The sequence below is a fragment of the Glycine soja genome, chromosome 20, assembly GCF_004193775.1.
Source record: "Glycine soja cultivar W05 chromosome 20, ASM419377v2, whole genome shotgun sequence".
NCBI lineage: Eukaryota > Viridiplantae > Streptophyta > Magnoliopsida > Fabales > Fabaceae > Glycine > Glycine soja.
Window position 1 is genome coordinate 20,894,102 of NC_041021.1, and position 16,588 is coordinate 20,910,689.

At 34.4% G+C, this 16,588-nt stretch overlaps 1 protein-coding gene across 5 annotated transcripts; it reads right to left on the minus strand.

Annotated features, from left to right (window-relative positions):
* Nucleotides 1-541: 541 nt before the first annotated feature.
* On the minus strand, nt 542-9,312 carry LOC114403623. Of its 5 annotated transcripts, XM_028366705.1 has the most exons (16): nt 8,908-9,140; nt 8,744-8,810; nt 8,161-8,633; nt 6,168-7,754; nt 6,016-6,087; nt 5,789-5,869; nt 5,549-5,589; nt 5,338-5,425; nt 5,125-5,256; nt 3,608-3,799; nt 3,429-3,508; nt 3,250-3,319; nt 3,062-3,163; nt 1,827-1,932; nt 1,558-1,645; nt 542-956 (listed from the first exon to the last, which is right to left on the minus strand). In XM_028366705.1, exons 1-16 carry the CDS (start codon nt 9,007-9,009, stop codon nt 764-766), a joined length of 3,474 nt encoding a protein of 1,157 aa, XP_028222506.1. In that variant the 5' UTR covers nt 9,010-9,140; the 3' UTR covers nt 542-763. The 5 variants fall into 5 exon arrangements, 4 of the variants coding, with proteins under 4 accessions (XP_028222506.1, XP_028222505.1, XP_028222504.1 ...); XM_028366704.1 differs by lacking the exon at nt 8,744-8,810 and having other exon boundaries at nt 5,242-5,256; nt 8,908-9,310; XM_028366703.1 differs by lacking the exon at nt 8,744-8,810 and having other exon boundaries at nt 8,908-9,310.
* Between the last annotated feature and the right edge of the window lie 7,276 nt (nt 9,313-16,588).

Consider the following 16,588-nt stretch of genomic DNA (forward strand, 5'->3'; position numbering starts at 1 on the left):
ATCACAAGATAATCTAGACAACCATTATAAATCATTAAGTTTTTTTAGTGAGTTAGATGGGTCAATTCTGACCACCCCAGGTTTAGGCTGGGTTAGGCTAAAAAAAATTAAAATTTTCAATTAAATTAAAAACATAAAGACTTCATAATAAAATTACAAAATCAAAAGAACCAATTTTATTTTTAAATTTGGGACCTCATTTAAAATTCTCAATTAGTGCTTGTTTTTCTTTTTGTCTTGTTTTCTACACATACCAAAAGGAAACACTTGAAATATCTCAAAAAAGGCTGTATTTTAGTATATAAAAAAAGTTTATAACACAACACATTATTCTTCAATGTCAATTTTCATCACTTGTCATCAGTTTCAATTTTTTACCTTGGATCTCAAATTTTTTCATAATTAACTATTCATTTTATAAGAAAATAAGAAAAATAATATCTTTTTAGCTGAAAAAAAATCAGACCTCGAACCGATTTCAACCAAATCAATTTTTTTAGCTGAATAAAATTCAGACCTTGAACCGATTTCAACCAACTCATTGTCTCAAACTCATTGTAGCATTATCCTTTTTTTGACAAATCATTGTAGCATTATCCAGTGGATAATAACATGAATTTTCCGCATATTGCACCCTTATGTCACCCGTTTGTAGCAACACCGTGACGTGACGTGAAGTAAAGATATATACAAGATGAAACTAATGAACTATCAACCCTAGATTGGCAACAACGAAAGCAATCAGAGGAGCCATAATTACCAATCATCTGCTTTTTGTAGAAGCCTGAACTACCTGGGAAATACATCTACAAAGCCTAATAATTCTTGAATATCCAACTCTCACACTCTCTGCAGCAGTTCTGATTTCATCTAAAAGCGATGAAGGCAGAGACTTTTGTTCCCCACTGGAAGGATCATGTATTTGAGATGGAAGGACCTCAGCAGGATAGACCCCACTGTTCAGAAACCATTTTTCAAATTAACAATCAGTGTCTTTAGTTGCAAATGCAAAGACATTTAACCAAAAATCAAGCTGATCTCACATAAGATAGCATTATGGCAAAAAACTGACATGTAGAAATAATATTTCAAATCAGATCAATGAGCATTGGTTCATCAGAGTTGAAGCCAATCACAGTAAAATCAGATCATAATAGGTATTAAATTTCTGTTGCAAAAAAATAATGATAGTAATATTAGTAATAATAGTAAGGTTTAACTAGGTTTTACTATTGCAGGGACATAAAACATACTGTTGTTAATGGCCCGTTTATGGCTGTCAGCAGAGACCAAAACATGTAATGGCAAAAATGAATCAAAAACAAAAAAAAAAAATTACAAGGACTAAAAATAAGAGCCACTATATTTGAAGGAATCTTAAACATATTTTGGCCTAATAATAATAAAAATAAATCTAAGCAAATCGCAGATGCAAATAAAGTACAAATACAAAATCTGAATGAAGATTGGATATGGAACACCCAACAAGAAAGGATCAACTCAGAAGGACATGGAATTTAAAATGAAATTGAAAACAAAAAGGATGCAAAACTTTACCATTTTAAGCATGTTATATCAAAGGTCACTTCCACCCTCCTCCCACTACAGAAATCAATGAAGGACAGCTGCAAATCAAGGCACTGAACTGCAAAAGCAGTATGAATTAAAGAGAAACTTCAGTTTGTCCTTATTCAACATGTTTCAATGAAAATGCAAGGTAGCATCAACTTCCAATCAACTATCGAAAGAATTTTCTGCACATAATTGAGGATTCAACTCCATGGCTTAAATGAGGAGATTTCAAAGAGTAAAGAAAATATGTTTACCTGAATGAGAATAGAACTTTGCAGCGACCAAATTTCTAAACTCTATCTGAGCTGATTGAACCTCCTCAACCACATCTAGCAAGTTACTTACCAGTGAACTTGTTATCTGCATAGAATAGCAGGTCAGCTACAGCAGAATGTTGGAAGAATACTATTTATCATTTGCTATTTTTTAATATTTGAAAACTATGAGGATGTAAAAGAACACTCTTTGCCCAAGAAATAAGTACGTATATGATCAACTTATAACCCCACTGTTCATTATGTTGCTCTGAATTATCACTGTTCACTGTCTTCTTTGCAATAGGTTTGTGTTTCTTCTTTGTCTTCTATGTCTATCCCTAAATCTCCAGCTGGAGCTTCATCCGTGACAAGCCACATTTGATGAAATGAAAGCACTTAAATTTGGTGGGCCTTGGAAACTAGTCCCTCTACCTCCAAGAAATCAGTCATAGGCTGTCTGTCATCAGATTCATACATTCAAGAATGGAAAATTGATGGCCTCAAGTCTCTGGCAGTCAAAGGATATGCTCAGATCTTTGACCTGGACTATGCAGAATTGCAGACACTTTCCCTCTATGGAAAAATGACTTTTATGTTTGGCTTTCTTTCTATGGCCACTATGCAAGCAAAACTAGCCACTTTATCAGCAGGGCACTAGATGTTTTTCTCTGGTGATCTAGATGAATATATTCATCAAAGACAGTATCATGAACAATGAAGTAGTTGCAGAAGGTAAAATGAAAATACTTTGAAAAGGCTTACATGCAGGGACAGGCAGGAATCACAGGATGGTAACTGATAGAAACTGAATTAGTATAGAATTAATTGGAAAGATTCTAGGGAACAAGCTCTGGTTACAAAACAAGAGTATCAGAATGAGGAAAATAACCAAGAACCAATGAAAAAGTATCAGGATAGTTCTCTGCCCTGTGGCACCTGCCAAGCCACCAGTTTTCCCCACTCCCACTACTTACACACCCCCCATGTGATTTCATAATCCTTCTCCCCAATCTGTTGCTGCCACGTGTCATTTTGGTTAGAATCCTGCATAACTAACCATCCCCTCTCTTTCCCAATTTGTCCTAGTTTCTCTTTTTCTTTCTACAATAGTCTTTCTTAATTGCAGACACAGAGTTGAAGCCCACCGAACTATAAGTAAGAAACAAAAAATGAAATAAAAAATAACACTAACTTGCTACAAGAAAATTATCACAAGAAATAAAGTAATGTACCTGTGTTTCTCTGGCCATAATGCTTGAACCAGTGCATTTCTTTGTGGTGTGAGGATGCAAGACAAACACAAATGCAGAAATGCCATCCAAGTTAGGGAAGGTCTGAAAATAAGCACATCATATTAGAAAAGAAAAAGGTATGAATATTGAATGTTGTAATAAAACAGATAAATTATCAACCAAATTACCTTCCCGATATTCACATCATTCAAGCTATTTGATATTATTATACTAGATTGACCAGTATTTACTGTGAACCTACATTCCCTCAAAATAAGTAGGAACTTGCATATTTAGTCATCATATCATAAAAGATACTTAAGCTTTTCAATCACAGAAAATAAGGAAATGAAGCAAGCTAACTAACCTTTGGGTTAGATAACCACAATAGTTGAGACAAACTTTGTAACAACCATCCTTGCGCTCAAAATCTTCAATTTCCCACAACTGGGAAAAGAAACAGAAACAAATAAGATGTTTGCCAGAATTCAGAAAATGATATTGTATCTTGTATGTGGACAAGAACCATATTTAAAGTCACACGACCTTCAAATTCTGGCGTATAGACTTGCAAGATTTTCTCTGCTGCAAATAACCAGAAACAGCTTTAATGGTGTTGGTATAGCTTTGATATCCTTCCATCATGCAATGGCTATGTAAGAATTCACTCCAGGATTTTGCTTTTGATTCCAAAATTTCAAGCTCCTGCTTCTTTTCCAATACTTTTTGGGAAGAAACCTATAAATGAACGATAAAATTTGCAAATTGAAATTCAATGGCACAGCACAACAGGTTGAACATTTTATGATCAAGTTGCACCATCAAACTATGAACAGGAACTGGGAACAAATGCAAAGGAAAATATATCATGCATCTGACAAAACTTAGGATTAAACAGAATATATTTGATTTATTATAGTTAATTAAGCCTTGGACTAATGATGGCTGTATCTTTAAACTATCAATATTTGAGCATAAATAATGATCATGTTTCGAGTAATTAAAAATTCTGATCATCTATTTTTGTGATTAGAAATTATTTTCATTGTATAGCATTTATGTGGTCATCTTCTCCACACAGCTATCTACGATTAGCCACAATGGTTGGAAGATCTTTAGTCTTCACAACAAAATGGTGATATCAATTATTTTATAGTGTATTTCTTAAATAGGATGTGAGATTGAATGTGTTAAATTGAGGATGTTTTTTTGAATGAGATTCCTTGTTAGGGCTTCGACTTACATTTAGGATTTAGGCTTGTTAGTGTTTGATAATCTGTACTACAAATTCTAAATTAACTCCAGAATCCTTTCAATTAAATCTTCCAGTTTGTGTTCAAACTCTCTAGTCTAACAAAACATTGTTTTTTCTTCAGAAAAAGTTGGCTCATCTACTTTTGTTAAGCTCATGCTTGTTTGGTCCTTTGTCAAAATAAAGTTGATTTCAGACATTTACATATGAAAGAAGGAAGGCAAAGAATAAAGATTCTAAATAATGTTCTCTTATATAATGATATGATCCGTGTGAAATGATATGATGAGTTGTAATATGATGTTATCCATAAGACAATGTGCTTACTCCTTATGTATCTTAATACTATACTAAAAGCCCTAATTAAATAAGGAAATTGGTGAAAATATGTAAATAGCATCTAGGTTTGTGGTATGGGCTAAGAAAACCATGCAATTACGGTAATGAGGAATTTCGGATAACAGCAAATTCATCATTTTTGGTCAATATAATTAAGCTCCATTAAGTACTTCGGACACAATTTAATCATATGTCTTTCATTCTCTATTTCTCTTAACGATATCTGGAGCCTGATAAGAGGCAACCCTGTTTTGTGCATTCACTATTCACAGTGGATCTTGTTTCAGCAACTCTGCAAAAGATTACTCTAAGTTCACATCATCAATCATGGTAACCCCACTGTTCATTATGTTGCATTCACTATTCCACTGCCCACCGGTGAAATTTTTGTCCAACAACCATGTTTCAATTATGGTCCCCAGTCCCCACTTCCAGGTCAATTTAAATAAATACTTCACACACATAATTATACCCGGCATTTTCCCTGCCAACGACTATCATCAGCTTGAGTGTCCATTGCACCACTTTTAGATGAAGATGGGATGGAATTTAATTTTATTGTCTCACACTCCTGAAGCCCAGAGCTTACCTGTTGTACCTTTTTCTGTTTACAAGGGAAGTTCATGTCACCAACTGAGCATTGCTAAAACTAACGTATAACATGTAATCATGTAAGATAGAATAACTGCAATTTGTCATGTTTCACATGCAATAATTGTAATTTTGCCTTCTCATATGCTATATCATACAGCAATGTTCTTGTTTCAGCAACTCTGCAAAAGATTACTCTAAGTTCACATCACCAATCATATCCAAAACAGTTCCATAACCATACATGTATCAAACAGCATAATTCACAATTCACAGTGTTACTTAGTCAAACAACATTAGCATACCTCTTGTCTCTAAGAATGTTTAGAGGATCAGTTATTTTGAGCTGGAAAAAAAAACAAGAACCATGTCATGTTAATAAACAGATGCCAGGTTTAAACTGTCTTTAGAGTAAAAAAACTTCGTACCCCATTGCCCAGAGGCTCTTCGCTATGCGAAGGTATGGGGGAGGGATGTTGTAAGCTTGTTCATGATATAATAAAACCAAAAAGTTGTATTAAATTTGATTATCTAATCTAACAGACCTGAGATTGAATTTCTGAACAAAGACTCTCTTTCTTCTTAACTTTATGCAGATGAACCAAAATATCTTCCAACCTGCTAATCTAAATATTGAGGAGGGGAAGAACTATATATAAATAGGTATGACAAATTTATGTGAACAATCAATACTAAAAAGTAAGCAATAATACCCAAAATTTTATTTGAATACTATAATTTTCCAAGTCTACACCCAGAAATTAGAACATACCGATCTCAAATTTAGCTTATCAACTGAAGGAGGTAGCAACTGATTTGTTCTGGCTAAGAATTTTTTAAGAATCTGCAAGGTAATTGAAAAGTTCAGAGGTCAATCTAAACAACTGAAATTACATATAATGCATCCTAAAACAGTAGCCATACAAGATCCCCATCATTCAAAGTCTGATCTCCAAGCTTCTCTCTTTCACTTCTCATAGAACCTGTTTGCTCTGAAAGTAACTGTAGGTCACCATTCCCACTTTTATGAACCTCTGGACTTCTGCCAATCCTCCCAATTTTATCTATATTGTCTCCATTGCTTCGTATCTCGACACCTTTTCTTTTCTTCCCAGAAGAAATATTAATACCTGATTTGGTAAGAGGGCTCTGAGCTACTTGGAGTGCTGAATGGTAGCTGTTATGAAGACCATGACCATCTAAGTTACTCTTGGGAGACAAGTCTTGCACATTGGGTGAGTCTTGCAGTTTCTTCCCAGAAGAAATACTAATACCTGATTTGGTAAGAGGGCTCTGAGCTACTTGGAGTACTGAATGGTAGCTGTTATCAAGACCATGACCATATAAGTTACTCTTGGTAGACAAGTTTTGCATATTGGGTGAGTCTTGCAGTTTCTTCCCAGAAGAAATACTAATACCTGATTTGGTAAGAGGGCTCTGAGCAACTTGGAGTACTGAATGGTAGCTGTTATCATGACCATCTAAGTTACTCTTGGGAGACAAATTTTGCATATTGGGTGAGTCTTGCAGTTTCTTCCCAGAAGAAATACTAATACCTGATTTGGTAAGATGGCTCTGAGCTACTTGGAGTACTGAATGGTAGCTGTTATCAAGACCATGACCATCTAAGTTACCCTTGGGAGACAAGTCTTGCATACTGGGTGGGTCTTGCAAGGAACACAACTGAGGTGTTACCTCTTGGATAGGAGGACTTGGAACAAGAATTTCATCTTTCCCTTTCTCAACTGTGCGATCTGCCAGGTCCACATCTACCACCTTCGTTAAATGAGTCATCTGTGAGGGAGAAGCTCCCATTTCCACAACCTTAGGATTTTCATCATTGTAAGAAACATGAGCTGAAATCAAACTTAAGTTTTCCTCATCTATTTTGGCATCCAGAGTCTCTTCATTTTGACTTGACTTGCAAATATTTTTATTAGACTGAATTCCATGTTCATTGCCATCAACCAAGCCTTTATACACGTTACTATCTGGAGTTAAACTAAACAGTTTTTCCCCTAAAGGAGTTTGGCGTGTTTCATCATGCTTGTATTCACAATATTTTTTATTTGACAGAGAAAATCCAGGAGAGAATTTTGATAATCTAGCTTTCAATCTGTCCATTCCTTCTTTGAGAACTGAAATGGCAGGAGTAGCCTCCAGAGTTTTCATCTTCAAAATGCTTATATGTACAGAAGATGGAGTTGCACCATGTGCAACATGGACCTCTGGAACAAACAACCCAGATTGCACTAAAGGTTGAGTTATATTTCCATCATGCCTGGATGAATCAGGAGACCTCATAACTAATTGTTTTCTTCCAGACAGTGACAATGGTGTAAACCTGTGTATTGGATTTTGGATTACTTGATCAGACTTATGATCGGTGTCCGACACCATTCCTTTGTCTTCATCCACCCTCAGTGGTGTTCCTCTATTACCATTATCAAAGTCCAGTTGTCTACAAACTGGCATGATCTCAATTACACCAACATTAAACTCTTTATTTTCCTGAAAAAAGAAAATAGAACAAATGAACATGACTTAGTGTGTGTTTGGATCATAGTCTGGGAGAGTTCAAAAGTACTTTTACTCTAGAAGCAACAAAGCTTTCCTTCTCAGTTCATGCATTGAAACACGCAATTTTGTATTAGAATTTGCAAAAGTACTTTTTGTAACTTTAAACCAAACATAAGCTTAATCCTGAATGTAACCTAACATTCTGCAAATACAAGGATAGGTACAAAACAAAAGTGTCATCATAAATCAGAAATAAAGTAATAAACCATACACACCTACAACTCGATACTATCAATCAAATCAAATGCATACAAAAGTGACACCACCTACTCAAACCTTAAAAAAAAAAAAACTCCTAAACTAGAAGTAGTTACTAAAGAAAACAATTAATTCTCGCCTTGATTGAAGAATCAGAAGGCTGTATCTGGTGAAGGTGAGTGACTGGTGAAACAACCGAACCTTCCAAGCTGTGATGTGGTGATTCCTTAGGTGCTCCTTCTTCTGCCAAAATTGCAGCAGCAGCATCAAACGCAGGAGAGGGTATGTCATAGCCAAAACTCATTTGGTGGTCTACCTCAATGCTCATGTCGTTGGAGTCTTTGCCGGCACTATTTGCGTCGAGTACCACTTCGGCAGGCCTCTTTGTCGCCTCCGTGAGCTCCATGTAACTTCCCTGAGAGCTTGGAGTTCCAAGCCTGACGAACTGGCGCGTCTTGATGTCGCCGGAGTCTGAGCCAGCAAGACTCTGGTAGTGCAGTGAGAAAGCCATCGAGTCCATCGTGATGTCTTCCAAAACACCGGAGTCCGATAGCCGATCCGGTCGGACAAAATGTGCCGACACCGGACCGCCAAAATCATCATCGTCATCATCTGAGCAGTAAGTACATCAGGAGAGCAACGAAATTGAATTAATAAAGAGTAACTACCCCTGAAGTTTTATGAAATTACACAAACCTCCACCTTATATACTTATAACCAACCTTTAATTGTTTGAAAAACATTACACCGCGGCCTCTCTCTATGGAAAATTTGTGTAGTCTCGCTTAACTTCAGAGGTGGTTAGTGTCATTTACTCATTAATAATTAACTGCTACGGAAAGAGAAAGCAAAACTCGAGAAGAGAAATGAAAGAAATAGAGCTCACAGTCGGCGGTGATGCTGCCGCCAGGGGAGGGGGATCCGACAGGGCGGAGGAAGGAGTTTGCGGCGGCTTCGGCTTCGTCTTCGAGTTTCGGTTGTTCGTCATCGTCGCTGTCGGAGGCGAGGTCGCGGAAAAACCCTAGGATGGAGGGATTGGAGGAAGAAGGGGGTTCGGAGGGAGAGGAAGTGGAATCGTCGTCGTCGTCGCGGCTGAAGACGTGGACGGAGGTGATTTCGTTGTCCGCGAAGCTCACGCGCCGCGCCCGCTTCCTCCTCAGCGCCACGGTGTCGTCTTCTTCCGATTGGGCGTTGTTCTTTGAAGGCTCCATGTGCTTGGGTTACACAAAGATTGGGGACCGAAGCCAAATCAAATCTTGTGCGGGAAATTATGTTTTTGGTTTTGCCATTTTAAATTCTAGCGTGTGTTTGCTTACGTTGATGTTCATGTATGTTTAGTTTAATTTTTATTATAAAAATAATAAAAATATAATTGTTTATATTTTTTTTTAAATGGTATTATATTTAAGAAATAATTAAGTTATTTTGTTGCTTATATTATTCAATTAAAATAGACTAAATAAATTATATTATTCCAAAATTATGTGTTTTTCATTTTTTTTTCAAGGTTAAAAATGATGAAATAAATTTTCATTAAGATTATTAGTTTTTTCAAATATTGTATTTCTTTTTATAATTTAAATATATTATTTTTATTGAAAAAAACCATCACTTTTTTTATAGTTATAAACGTAATTTTCCATTTTTGCCTAGGTAAAGTATCTCGTTAAGGATGGGAAAAAATCCACATCATATGGATAAAATTCGTAACACAAAAAAATGAATATCTTTAACAGATATCTATGGGTGGCAGATACAAATATTTTCACTACCTTCTTGTTAACAAGAGGGTGCAAGTATCATGGTGTTTGTACAGGTTGTACCACCAAGGACCCATTACCCATTAAAATTAAAATGCTTAAATATTTTTGTCATACTTTTTATTTGTATTTATGTTTTAGAGTGTATATCATGCTATTCGTACGCAAGGATATCCATTATCCATCAATATTAAAATACTTAAATATTTTATTTGTAGTTATATTTTGGAGCATAATTTTATTTCAACTTATATTTTTAATGTAGTTTAGTTTGTGTTTATATTTTGTAAATTAATTTTTATATTTTTTTAGCTCACAAAATAAAATTTTATTCATTCATTTTTATTTTTTAAGGATTATTCATGGATATTTTTAATTGTGTAAAATATTTGAACAATTTTAGTTGTAACTTTTAAAATTATTTTTTGAAAGAAAATATTAAAAAAGAAATTATAATAAGTGATTTTTTAAAATAAATAAACTATTTTTATTGCAAATATCCACGAATACTTAACATTTGTGCATATCTACTTATCATGTACCCACGCAGGTAACGTGACAAGTATTTATCAAGCAAGACGGGTAACAATTAACTATTATTCATGTCTGGCACGACCTATTGTCATCCCTATCTCTAGTGAACCATCGAGACATATGGTCCATAGTGGATCAATGGATTTTACATGCTATCATAGGTTGCTCCAAGTTTATTTTATTTTTTATTTGTTTTTAAGCTTAATTAAAGAATTTGAAAACCTAAATGGTCAATAAATGCAAAACTTTCTCCTTCATTATCAAAATATGATTGTCCATAAGATATGAAGAAAATTACAAGAATAGAACTTACAAACATCAATAGGTCTTGACCAAAACAAAGCAACTAGAAGGAAGAAAGATTGTCCAAACAACACTATAGTCATTAGAAGCAACAATGCAATAACATTATATAAAGAATTTGAAAACCTAAATGGTCAATAAAGGCACAACTTTCTCGTTCATTATCAAAATATGATTCTCCATAAGATATGAAGAAAATCACAAGAATGGAACTTACAAACATCAACAAGTCTTGACCAAAACAAAGCAATCAGAAGGAAGGAAGATTGTTCAAACAACACTATAGTCATTAAAAGCAACAATGCAATAACATTATGCATTGTTTTCTTCCAGACAATGATAATGGCATAAATAATTGTTTTACTTTATTTGACTTATGATTTTGTCTTCATTCACCCTCAACGGTGTTCCTTTATTAGCATTCTCAAAATTCAGTTGTCTATAAAGTGGCACAATCTCAATTGCACCTACAGTAAACTCCTTATTTTCCTGGGAAAAAATAACAAACAACATGACTTAGTGCGTGGTTGGATTAAAGTTTGGGACAATTTAGAAGTACTTTTACTCTAAAAGCATCAAACCTTTCCTTCTAAATTCATGCATTGAAACGCATAATTTTATATTAGAATTTGCAAAAATACTTTTGTAACTTTAAATCAAACATAAGCTTAATCGTCAATGTAACCTAACATTTACAACAACAAATACAAGGATAGCCACAAAAGTGTCATCATACATAAAGTAATAAACCATACACACCTATGTTAAACCCAATTTTAATGTTTTTTATGTTAGTTTTCATGTCATAATCATACATTTTGACAATGAAATGCATCATTTTAATAAATGGGAAAGAAAAAAAGCATATAAAACCCCACCCTTTTAAAGAGAATCAATACCCCTCCCTTGCACCTTGGCAATGTGTTTCTTTTTTCTTTTAAAAGAACATAATCCTTCCTTCTCCAACTTAGGTAACCCCCTTTTCCATCTCACCTTCATATTTTCTTTTTATTTCCTCCATTATCTTAAAACTCACATATTCCTTGTTCCTGCTGTGGCACACAAGCATGGGGAAAGTGATTTGAGTGGAGTGTAACAATTCTTACCTCTTTAAAGTTCTCTATTTGAGCTCTTTGATGTAAACCAATGGCCCATTGAGATAGATGAATATTTTTATGACAGATTAGTAATGGGTTTAAGTGTAAGGTGTTGGAAATTTAAATATGGTTCCCTTAACCATTAAGTGTAAGGATTATTGTGGTTCCCTAAAAAACCTAGGTATTATAAATTAGGGATTATCTATAATCTTTTATTTTCTTGCTCGTAATGCCTAGATTCATTGGAAAATATGGTGGTTGCTTCTCTAGACAACATTAAAGGCATTGGTTGAGCTCTCTTTGGTTATGAGTAGTCAATCTATTTAGTGACACTTTTAACTATTTTTAGGAGAAGCAAGTAAAATTTAAATTCTTTTGGTGATTATGGCTTCTATGAGCACTTGAGAATGAAGTATAATATTTATTTTACTTGGTTGGAACTTGATTATTGGTGATCCTTAATCGTTTGATGAGTATTTTAATAGTTTGATAGTGTATTTTAAATGTGAAATTGTTTTCTTATTGTGGATGTTGGGATGGAGTTTCATTTATTATAATGAAGAAATAATGTAGCCTATGAGTCAAATACTAATAGTATATATATTATTTTTCGTTCACTGTAACGAAGAGAGAATACAACCTATGGATTGAATATCCATAGTTCCTATTTTTTGTTTGTTACAATGAAGAGATATTGTAACCTATGGGTCAAATATCATAGTACTGTTTGCTACAACGAAGAAATAATGTGGCATATGTGCACATAGTAGAATGAAAGTTCATGAAAAGTATGATATTCTTGAATTATGTTTTTAATTATATTTTCTAATAAGTATTAGATGAAGTAATTACTAGTTGTTAATCAATTATGTTGAATAAAATTTAGTGTATTGGATTAAGGCTTTTGTTTGTCATTTTGTATTGATTTAGTTCATGTGCAAACCACTACGAGTATGTGTTGCATAATTTCATAGACAAAATCTATTATTGATTATGATTACATTTATATTTCATGGATTTCCTAAGAGAATATAAAAAAACAATTTTACAAAGTGAATTTGGTTGTATTTCACTTTTATTAAATTGTTATCTTAAGCTCTTATTTGAATGTAAACACTTGTGTGATGTTTGTTTTTTCTTTCCTATCCACTTTGTTTATGATGCTCTCATTATGTCTTTATGATTTATCCCTTTATTTTATTTTCTCCCTTAGATTCATAGGTGGTTGAGTAGCGAACTTCCTAGAATTTGTAAGTTTACCTAGGAATTTATTCACTTGTTTGGTAGGTCTCCATTACATGTAATGAGAAGTTTTTTTTTTGTGTGATGACTCTAGTATGATGCAATTATAGGGATAAAGATTAGATAGGGACAATTTCTTAAGTTTGAGTCAAGGGGATCATGATATGCTAATTATGTAACTATGACATTTTGAGAATTTATGATGATATGTATGATTTTTATGAATTCCAAGGTGAATTATTCACGTATGCTTATGTCAAGGACACAAGTTGTGTTATGTGGTTGTGACACTTTGTTGGGTTGGTTTTATATGGTATCACAGGTGAAAAAAATATATGGATTGTCTTATTTGTAGGGGTGACTCTGTCAAATTTTTGGTAGCCTATTTCATTTGTTTTATTTGTCTTGGTGTAGTATTATTGTGACACCCTCTACCTCAATATACATATTCACATAAGAAAATACATGGAAATATGGAGATTACATAAAACAATTTTATTCAATAAACATAAAGGAGTTCACGTGGATAAAATGTTCGCATTCATGTTAATCACCAAATTTAAAACTTATCAATTAAGGGTATGAAACACATCTCCGACTCAAAACAAGGCCGCCCAAAACTCTAGAGAATGAACTAAAGACTCAACATGTGAAATAAAATGATAAAAACTACATGTCCACAATTTCATGCGATTAATACAGGAACCCATACCCCAATGTCATATCTTATCAGAGCATTGTGTCCTAGCGTCCTCTAACATGAGGTTTTCCATAGCCATCTAGCTAACCATATGCTCCTATAGACACAAGGTTTGAGATCATCATAGGATCCAAACACAAACAACACACAGGGAATGAGTTATCACATCCCTAACTATTCAAAAAAAGCATGACAACATGTATATATATATATATATATATCATATCATATAAATGAAATACAACTTACTTAAACACAGCTCACGTCATTCCACCACTTATTGCGTAACATCACATCTCAACACAACATGATGCAATCCTACCCCGGAAGGGCACTGGATAGAGAAGACTCCAAGTAGATTGGGCCAGAGATCCAAGGGAAGGCCCTAGGGTTCTCATGAGCCTTAGGGTAGATTTCGGGTCCATGGGTTAAGTATGAGCTCGCTTATCTTTGTAAATATTAGAATAGGTTTTTCCTTCTTTTGGGCCTTGTATTTTGGCCATTCTAGTAGTATAGGGTTTTAGCATTGTATTTCAGGGAATTTTGAATAGTCTTTGTAGTAGAGACTTTTTTTTTTATATTTTCATGTATTTTTGGAATGGGGGTGAGCTTAGCTATTATAAGGTGTGTGTAGCTAAGCTCTAGCTTCTCATCTCAGGGAGGTGATCTTAGCTATTAGAGAGGTGTGTGTAGCTAAGGTCTAGCTTCTTTAGGAATCTTCTCAAGGAAGCTTCTCAAGGAGGTGAGCTTAGTTATTAGAGGGGTGTGTGTAGCTAAGCTCTAGCTTCTTAAGGAAGTTTTCTCAAAGAAGCTTCTCATGGAAGTTTTCTCAAGAAAGCTTCTCAAGGAAGCTACCTAGTCTATAAATAGAAGCATGTGTAACACTTGTTGTAACTTTGATGAATGAAAGTCTTATGAGACACACTTCAAAGTTCCACTTCTCTCCCTCTTTTATTTCTTCAATTTCGTGCTCCCCCCTTCTTTCTTTCTTTTCCTCCATTAAAGCATCCTCTTCAAGCTTCTTATCCAAGGCACATTCTTGGTGGTGAAGCTCCTTCTTCCATGGCTTATTCCCTTGTGGATGGTGCCTCCCCTCTCCTCTGGTTCTTTGCCTTTTGCTGCATCTCCATGGTGGAAAATCACCATTGAAGGACCTCATTGAAGCTTAAAGATCCAGCCTCCATAGAAGCTCCACAAGCAATATATATATATATATATATATATATATATATATATATATATATATATATATATATATATATATATATCAGATAAATGAAATACAACTTACTTAAACACAACTCACGTCATTCCACCACTTATCGCGTAACATCACATCTCAACACAATATGATGCAATCCTACCCCACAAGGGCATTGGATAGAAGACTCCAAGTAGATTGGGCCAGAGATGCAAGAGAATACCCTAGGGTTCTCATGAGCCTTAGGGTAGATTTCAGGCCCATGGGCTAAGATGAGCCCACTTATCTTTGTACATATTAGATTAAGGTTTCATTATTTTTGGGCCTTGTATTTAGGGCTCTATAATGTAGGTAGGGTACCCTAGAAATGTAGCTCTTGTATTTTAGGGCACATAGACTAGTTTTTCTATTAGGGGTAGTTTTGTAATTTCACATGCATTAAGTGAATATTTGATGTGTGTGTTGAGAAATAAATTTAATTGAATTGGGAGAAGCCCAATCCAATTAAATTTTAGAGGGGGGGTGAGCATTTGCTTGCTACACCTCATTGCCACATCATATAGTCACACTTTGTGCATGTCCTTCATGCTTTACATGCCTCATGACACCTAAACACACTTAGTGGAGAATCTTGGACTTGATCTTGGATTAGTGGGATGAACCATAATTAAAACTCACTAATCATAATTAGAAAAATTTTGGCTCCAAAATTTGGCTCCACAAATTCAATTTCAAATCCATGTGAAATTTGAATAGAAATTCAAATTTCCTTCCAATTTTGTGTGACACTTAGGCTATAAATAGAGGTCATGTGTGTGCATTTTTTTCAACTTTGATCATTTGAGAATTACACTTCAAAGTTCAGACCTCTTTTGAGGCACAAAATTTTGTGCTCCTTCTCTCCCTCTCCCTTCACTCATCTTCTCCTTCCTTCAAGCTCTTATCCATGACTTCTTATGATGACGAGTTTCTTCTTGACTCATCTTCTCCTTGAAGTGGCGTCTCCTCTCCAACCATCTTTCTTCCTTCTCCATTCCGTTTCCATTCATCTTCAAGAAGAAAAGGACTCCATTAATGAAGAAGATCCAAGGCCTACAAGCTCCACTTGGAGCTACATCATGTGGTATCAAGAGCATCTTCATCTAGGCAATGTTCTTTTGCTTCCTCGATCTTTTTGTTCAGTCAATTCACTTTAATTCCTTGTTATTCATCTTATTCTCCATGTATATCCTCCATTGTCTTGTGGTTTGGTTCTGTTTAGAGTAGATTCAAAAAAATAAACCGATTAAATCTTAGATCTACACTTGTTCTTGCATTTATATGGTTCAAATTTTATAGATCTACTCTTGAATCATGTTTTTGTGTTGATTTTAGGTTCTATCATTTTTCAGTCATAATATATTGTGCTGAAGCTTTAGATCTAAATTTTCTTCCAAAATATTGATTAGAAAAAAAACACAAAATCTAAGTGTAAATCACTTAAACCATGTTGTCTTAGAATCATGTTTAGTCATAGTAATTGTCACATTATGTTCTAAGTTTGTGTTGAATTTTTATTTTGTTTATTGAATTCTAGATAAATTTGTTAAGATAAAGTTCTCAGGCGGTTAGTCCTTTGAAACTTTGTGAAGGGGAAACAAAAGATATCTCAGGCGGTTAGTCCTTTGAAATCTTTTGTTTTAGGGAAAGGGAAGAATCAAAAGAATTCTCAAACTGTGTCATTTTGAATT